We start from the raw sequence: 8329 nt of genomic DNA, 5'->3' as shown, positions 1-8329 counted from the left end.
AAAAAAACTCAACAACTATTTAGCCATTCTTTAAATATCACATTTTTTCATTAAAGAGCAAATGAAAAAGAATTGGAAGAATAATTTATGATGAGAGTATTGAAAAACACAAATACATCATCACTGATGTATTCAAAGCTGCAAGTTAACCGAGAAGAAAACCACACTAACACTACAAATAAGGTTAATAAAATGCATCCACTGGTGAGAATGATTTAGAAAAAAAGATAATGAAGATATTTACACTGAAAAAAATTACATTTTAGAAACTTTTTGAGCAATGTTTATTTGCGTCAAGGCAGATGCAACAAAAAAGAGGGCCGCTCGCGTCACGTAAAGTGGTTCATACTGGACAGGCATTTAACCTCCAACACCTACAGGCTTTTCTCAAGCAGATCTAAGCATCTCCTTACCACCCAGTCGCTGAAACAACCACACTGTTTTGCTTTCTCGGCCTACTCTGACCCAGTTCTCACTAATTACCCTCAAAGTATACATCAAAGACGGGTAAATCCAGGGATCTGCGGCGACGCGGCGGGGTAAGGAAAACCAGGACTATCCCTAACCTATTCACCCCATGCCATCACTGATATGGCTGTTTTAAGGTTGTGTGTGTGCGCACACATGCCGAGCAGTGTCAGCCAGTACAAAAGGCAAGGCGGTGAACTTATAAATAGATCGGTCATTGTTTCGACGTGGGTAATTTCTGGTGTCTGAGCTGTTCCTGACAGTGTCTGCAGCACAGATTGGAAGACGGGAAGGAGGGGACGTGGGAGAGTGAGGTCATGAAGGTGAGAGTCAGCTGATTGAATGCTTGCTTGCTAACATGCATTTGCACACAAGGATAAAAACAGAGACATATATATCTGCTTATGACAAATGGCAAAGCAGGGAGGATTTTACAAATTAGATGGGCGGTAAGCTAGCAGAACACACACTTTCAAACACACAAAAAAAGCACACAAAGGTATGGTTTGGCAGGGGCAAGGGGGCTCGTTTGCTTTCTTATGACACAGTCAATTACTAAATTGAGCTGGCAGGTAATTCTAAGGCAAATAAATGCAGGCAGGTTTAACAGAAGAAGAGGTCTTAGAGGTGGTGGTGCAATGACAGGAATTCTCTAGCCTTTTTTTTTTTTTTTTGACAGGAAACCTATTATATGCACCGCTTTATTTTTGCAGGCCAGTTTTCAATAACTGATGTTTCCAAAAGTATTTCACTCCCACCAAAAGGGAAAGAAAAAGTCAGGCATAGTTCATCACATATTCGTTTTGCTGCCCTCTCTTTTTTACTCCTAGACTTAATATTTACATTATATAAGAAAATGACTGCTGATATTATACTTTCATAAGAATTTCCTGTATGAAATTTAGTATTTGGAGTTAAGCCTCCCTCTTCTGTTAGAAGTTCTACATTCAAACAACATTACAGAGTGCTCTACATAGATTTTTTTTTCTTTAAACAAACTAAAGAAAAAAATAGAAGAGAAGGAGAAATAAAACACACTATAAATATACCACTTAAAAAAAACTGCAACATCCTCATTATAAGTGCCATCTAAAAGAAGTGTACTGGGAGTCAGGGCCGACCTTGGTATCCCGTTTGAATATTGTTTTTAATGCCGTGCCTGGTAATTGAGAATGCAATGCTAACAGTGGACTTTTCTTTCTTCTCTTATTTTCTTGGGCAATGGGGATGCAAACAATCTTGTCATGAAATTATTTATTTGTTGTTTTTTTTTAAACCATGCTTCAGAATTAACCAGTAACACAAATGAGTTTTTTTTAATGTAAAAAACTAAATAAATAAAAAATAAACGCATCAGTTGTATCCCACTGCATTAAAAAAAAAAAAAAAACTGAGCAAAAAAATAAAAATAAAAGATAAAATAAAATAAAGTGAAGCAGTGAAGCAGGCAGAGCATGCCACATGGACAAAATTACCAATTGAGTGAAACAGGAAAGGAAAACGTTCCTTCTGAATGGGGCTGCTGTTCAAGTCTGGATGAGTCGAAAGAGAGAAACGTGACCCGGAATCTGATGTTTTTGTTTCCTCAGCTAAATGAAAAGCACTGACTTGGAGTGAATCTTGTTAAAGCCAGATTGTGATAGTTAATGCCCATTAACTTGTATAGGTTTCTTAAGAAAGACACTGTATGCTCAATTCTTCTCCTAATCTATAAGCAAAAATAAAATTCTACATCATCTTATCTAGACTATTAGTTTTTGTTTAGAATTAGCTTCCATTTACATTGTATGAAGTCACAAAAAAACTCACATTTGAAGGCAATAAAAAGCCAAATGATTCTATCCATGCGTAATAAAATTAATCCAGTTAGACTTAAATTAAATTAGATTAGACCTAAGTATTTATCATCTTGTTTATAAAAAATGTGTAAAATTTGTTATCAACAATAAACACCAGCTATGGTGTTTAACAATCCCAAAAATTAACAATAGTGTCAAGGTTGTTAATTTCCTACTCCATACTGTTATCTCATTGAGAAAATGAATTAATATCAACAGATTTCAAATTATGATTAGAGTTGTTATCTTGTGCTGTTTAGCAATAAAAAATAACATCTCAATGTAACGAGTGTCCCGAAGTAACTTATTTAATAGCAATCGGTATTTAAAGAGCAGGACTCGACTTTGTGAGGCTTCCACTGCTGTGACATGCAGTAGCAGCCATACAGACAAGAAGAAATTGAACAGTTTGAATGAAGTTATGGTAAAATGAGAAGAAAACAAGTGAGCAACTTGTACCAATTTGTAACTGAGCTTCAAATTTAACAACAGACTCAAGATACTGGGTTACTGTTTGACTCCAAGACCAAAGACAAGAGCACTCATGTGTTTATTAATAATTAAATATGAGCAGAGGTAAAAGAGTAATAACATAAAGTAAAGTATGGATGGGTTTACTGGTGAGCTAAAACTAAAACACCACTGATATCCGAGTAAAAAGTTATTCATATAAGGCCTAATTACAAGTGACTATATGTGTTTGTGTACACAAACCTGTTAAAACCACCAACTGTCTCTTAGAGTTTTGCTCTAAGCAACTTCTGAGTGAAAAAAATAGAAAACCTCTTCTTGCACAATCATTTTAGAGGCCATAAAAGCATTGCTTACTCACACAACAAATCTTCCATATGGCAAAAATCAATAGGCAGAGCAACACTTTATTGATCATATCTATATCTTAGATATACTCTGATGTCAACTAGCCAAGTCTGGTCTGTGCCCGTGTGTGTGTGTGTGTGCGTGTGTGTGTGTGTGTGTGTTTGTCTAAGTGTCGATATCTGTTTGGTGGTAGTGAGCGTATTTTAATGCAAATATTAAATTCTAAAATATCTTGCAAGAATGTGAATTAATCTTACAATTAAATTATGGTGTGGAGTAGTCTTTTAGAAAAGCAAAAAGTACAATTCAGCTAAAAAAAAAAAAAAGTTGTAATGTCTTTCAATTCATACAAATAAATGCACTTTAACTTTTAAGTTTAAAATAATTACACACCTTCTTTCTAAAACAATACAACAATGCTTTCTCAAAGTTGTTTTTAGACCTTGATAAAATGATGAATTTCATATCTAAAGGTTTATTCCGCCTGTGAAAATCTCCTAATTCATGAGATTTACGATAAAACTGAAAATGTTTGTTAATGTGAGGAAATAGATCTAAATACAACGTGATGAAACAGACAAAATAACTTTTCTTATCAATTTCTGTGACTACTCAACTTTTTTAAAGGCACAGGGCTGCCCTCCTCAGGAAACAAAGCACTACAACAGAAATAAACCAACACATTTCTGAGTAGCACTTTCCCAGTCAAAGTCAACAACTATCAACAACTCGCAGAGAACAAACATCACCTTAATATTTGCTTTACCAACTGCTCAACTTCCTTCACCTCTCCTATACTTCCTTTTTTTTTCTCACCAACATCTAACTATCTCTGAACCTCAAAGTTATTGATAGTTTAAAGTTATGGGATAATAATAGGATGGACACTGCATGACCAGGAACCTATTATACCTGGATAATAGATGGTACGGGGATTTTGAACGACATTACCCCGAGATTGGATGACAAAGAGTGGAAGAATTTATGGCCTACCCAAAGAGCACCCATTCTTCTCTTCTATCTCTTGCTGATAAGGGAGTAGATGAGGCATGACCGTATTTATGGTGAGGATGTTCATAAAAAAATAAATAAATAAATAAAATAATAAAACAAGTAGTAGTAGGTAAGAATAAAAAGTTTCAAGCGTTCAAAATTCATGCCGATGTTTATTTTTGATAAAAAAATAAAATAAAATATGACAAGGGACCGTGATTTCTCACATTTAAAAGAAGTCAAGAAAATGTAGATGCACCACAAATTCACTGGATTCCATTATTCAGCCAGAATGGCCTGACCTATGGCAAGCTGTTCTGAAAAAAGATTTTCTGATCTGCGAAAGCACTAAATGTAAGTGCTACCGGTTAGTGTTAGCAAAAACACTCGATGATGTCGATGATTACTGTTCGAAGATGACAAAAAGTTAGCATCAGGGAAGTGTTCTTGATTAGGTGACAGAAAGCAAAGAGATATAAAAGCTATTCAAAAGGAAGGACATATTTTCCAGGGCATGTTGGGATACGTCTGCGGTTCATTTAGGCTGCGAGAGAGCAAGACATAAAGTAAATTAAGGAGTACTGAATAGACAACCCTCCAGTTGTCATGTCTGACCTCCTCCATGAACTGAATTTCAAAGTTCTATAGGAGCCTTTTGGAAATCTAAATGAATGCAGACCTCCAGAAAATACAGATGTTACAGAGATTGTTTTGTAACACACACAATGTGACTTTGTCTCAACTCCTATTATGAATATTTCTGGACAACACAGCAGAAAGGCTATTTTGTATCTCGTGTTGAAACAGCTCAAGAGCCACTGGAATTTGACAAAAATCGACATCTGCAGGTGATTCTTACATCTCTACTAGGTTGTCTGATTTGAGAATGTTACTCCACGGGTCACTAAAGGTACAAGTCCTGCACCTTAAATGACAACAGTAGATTCTGGTTGCAAAGTAACACATGGCAAACATTTGATTTGTTGTAATTAAATACAAACAAAGAAATAGAAAAAAAATAAAACATCATGATGATCACAGGAGTGGAGTGAGAGCATGACACAAAACCTCGAATCGGGACATAAAATATAATAGTGCTTTCTACAAGTTCAGAAAGACAAAAGTGCATTAATGCCAGTGATTTTTTTCACTATAATGTGTTCAGGCAATAACAACAGTGGAGATAGTTTGTAGTTGTAAGGATTGTAGTGGGGGAGATGAGCGAGCTGCATCAGGGAGAGCTATAAGAAAAGGCTGGTCAACATTATCTGTTTTATTGATTTCATAGTAAAAGCTTGCTGCTTAAGCTTTATGTTATTTGGGCTGGGCCCATTGAAAATATAACAGCTACAAATAAAGAAAAAAAAACACACACTGTTAAAATTTCTTACCAATTTATGGGTTTGTTCGTTTTATCACTTGCCTGCCAGAAATTTGCCTGTCCCAGTCTTATGGTTATACCAATGTAATAATGTGTGTGAATGGTATTTAGTCTACTCTCTAACAAACAGATTTGTTGACACTGAAGATGGCAAGACTGTCTTCAGCTCAAGTGTACCGTTACACGGTAAAACAAAAAATATCAAGGAGACAAGAGAAAATGGCCAGTGCCAATGCTGTGACACCACAGCTTCGCTCATAACTAAATTCTCAGATAAACATGAGGACGGATGATGAAATTTGCCAAGTTGAGGTAAGAACATTAAATGCTGAACCAGCTTCCTGAGAGCCGACAAAGAAAAAAAGAGAGAAATCATAACTCAGGCACATCCTGCAGTCGTAGGTTTTCTGACATGAAGTAGCAACTGTCCATACTTGTAACAACGCAATCACTAATAAGAGATACCATCAATAAGTTGCAACTTAAACATATTCTGCAATCTATGTCTTTTTTTTTTATCCAACCACCTTCATCAGAACAAATTAGGCCTTTTCTAGCCTATAATGGCATTGAGTTTTTTTTAAGGTCTCATCAGCTTGTGCCAATTTTGACCGATTTAGTTCTATAAAAAATACATGAAAGACATAAAATGTTCCACAAGAAAAAATATATATATATTTTTCAACTGGGAGGAGGACAAGTCTGAATCGAACATAATCATTGTGACGGCCATGAAACCATGCATCGTTTTCCTTTCAGTTTGTAATCATGCATATTTTTTTTATTTAACACATAAAATCCCTATAGGATATGTTGGAATTTTTGGCTATAATGTGATAAAAGTGAACTTTTGCAAAGAACTGTACAGATGACTTCACTCAACCTATTCAATATTTTTAGATTACCGTTATAGACAATAAGAAATAATAAGAGCAATGTGTTTCCTCTATTCCAGACACAGAGCAGGTGCTGCCCTGCACATGGAGAGTGGCTGCAGAGCCTCAACTCCTGCTGAACTTGGATTTGAGTTCTCTGACTCCAATCCATTCAAGGCTAGTTAGTTTGAAGTGAAACCTAAAGTTGTAAACCTCCTATGTATATTTTGTATAAATGTAGTGAGACGTTTCAGAAGCCAGATTATAATGGGGTCTTAGTTTCACCTTGGATATTATTTAAGCCGCATGTGAGAAAACTGTTTGAATCTGCTCTCACTCATTGATACAGTTCTGGCATAAAAGCCACTTGAATGACGACATTGACCAAATCACCTCCACAACATTAAATATGGTTGAGTTTGGAGTCCGAACATGCCCGCACGGTTGTTAAAAATAGGTTTATTTGTCAGCGGTTTACCAAAATGTAAAAGCCCAAGAAGTTTTCCTTATGATCACTTGGATATTTATCCTTCAGAATGGGGCGTTTTCTGTAAAATTGAATGTTTTCAGCAAGAAATGTTTTAGCTTTTTACATTTGTATTTGCTTTTATCAAAGAAAAATTCATTGATTCATTAAAAGAGTCCCTGAACTAATATAACAAAATGCCATAGAAAATAGAATTGTTGTCTTTATACAAGAAAAAACAAACAAACGTATTCACTTTTGTTCAAGTCACTGATTAAAAGTGTAATCAATAAGTGACTAAATTTTTTGGTGTCTTTTAGTTAATGACCAGGGCCATCCTGCATCGTCAAAAAGAGAAAACTTAAGAGATCCACGAAATGTAGAAAAGGAAGCAGACAAAGAAAATTGGACTGTAGGATTCAGAGATGAAAAGCTGAATAGACAGAGCCGGTTAGAATTAAGCACATAACAGTAATCCATATCAGATATTAAAATGTTAAACAGCGCAGTCCTACAACAAGAGCAAAGTAAAAAACCCCCTGTGTTAATTACTGTCGACATGGAAAAAATATAATTAGATATGAGAGGGAAACAGAAACTATTTATGGTAAGCAAAGGATCTGACTTAATGATTAGAGTGGAGCTAAGTCCTCTATTGATTTTCCGGTTAAATATACAGCTCAATTACAGATACAGCTGATTAAAAGATAACTACAACCTGCAAAAGCAGATGCAGAGAAGCGGGAGAGGAGGGGAGAAGGGCAGAAATACAAAGGGGTCTGCTACAGAGAAAGTATTACAAAATATGTTTCAAGTTTTCTGTTTGGACAGCAAAGTAGAAAATAACACTGAAATGCAGAAAATCATGATCCAAACAGGTGCCTTTCTTATTAAAGAATAGATGCATATTTGAATATTAATGTGTGTGTCTAAAATGTCAAACAAAAAATATAAAACAGCAAGAACAGCACAGTATGCACTAAATTTTTAGAAAGGGGTTTTGACAATGTGAACTAAAGAACCATAATACTGGGCTTTGAATACAAAAAAGCAGAAAATAAAATAAAAAGAACAATTAGAGTACAATTTTCATGTTAAAGTAATTCCCTTTTTAACACATAGACAGCAACCTTTTCCCCTTTTTACTTTATATTTGTCAATGACAAGTAAAAACACCTTGATATATGCCGTACCCTCTTCATATGAGAAATGCAGAATTGCTAAGTTTAATAGAAAACCTTTTTGTTCCTGATTTATGAACAAAATATTGTTTACATTGCTTAAACTGTGATGTTATTTACGACCTTTGCCTTTTTCCAGCTGACAGTAACAAACAGATGGTCGTTTTAAAGGCCTTACATAAGAAAAAGACTTAGAACAACTATTTCTTGTAACATATTACATTATTACAAATCACTACATGCAATTAAAATCAGCCTAATGTGATATATGCAACATTTCTTCCCAGAATGCAGTTTTAAGTGAGGGA

The 8329-nt window shown here is 35.1% G+C and overlaps 1 protein-coding gene across 1 annotated transcript in view; it reads right to left on the bottom strand.

Moving 5' to 3' along the window:
* LOC107834492 (kinesin-like protein KIF14) overlaps positions 1-579 on the bottom strand; it is a 10845-nt gene extending 10266 nt beyond the window's left edge. Inside the window, exon 1 of the mRNA XM_016665959.1 lies at positions 575-579. Coding sequence (XP_016521445.1) covers positions 575-579 — 5 coding nt within the window. The remainder of the gene's footprint in view (positions 1-574) is intronic.
* Between the last annotated feature and the right edge of the window lie 7750 nt (positions 580-8329).

This window comes from Poecilia formosa, unplaced genomic scaffold (genome assembly GCF_000485575.1).
Source record: "Poecilia formosa unplaced genomic scaffold, Poecilia_formosa-5.1.2 Scaffold10, whole genome shotgun sequence".
NCBI classification, from domain to species: Eukaryota; Metazoa; Chordata; class Actinopteri; order Cyprinodontiformes; family Poeciliidae; genus Poecilia; species Poecilia formosa.
This window is presented reverse-complemented; position numbering and strand designations above follow the sequence as displayed.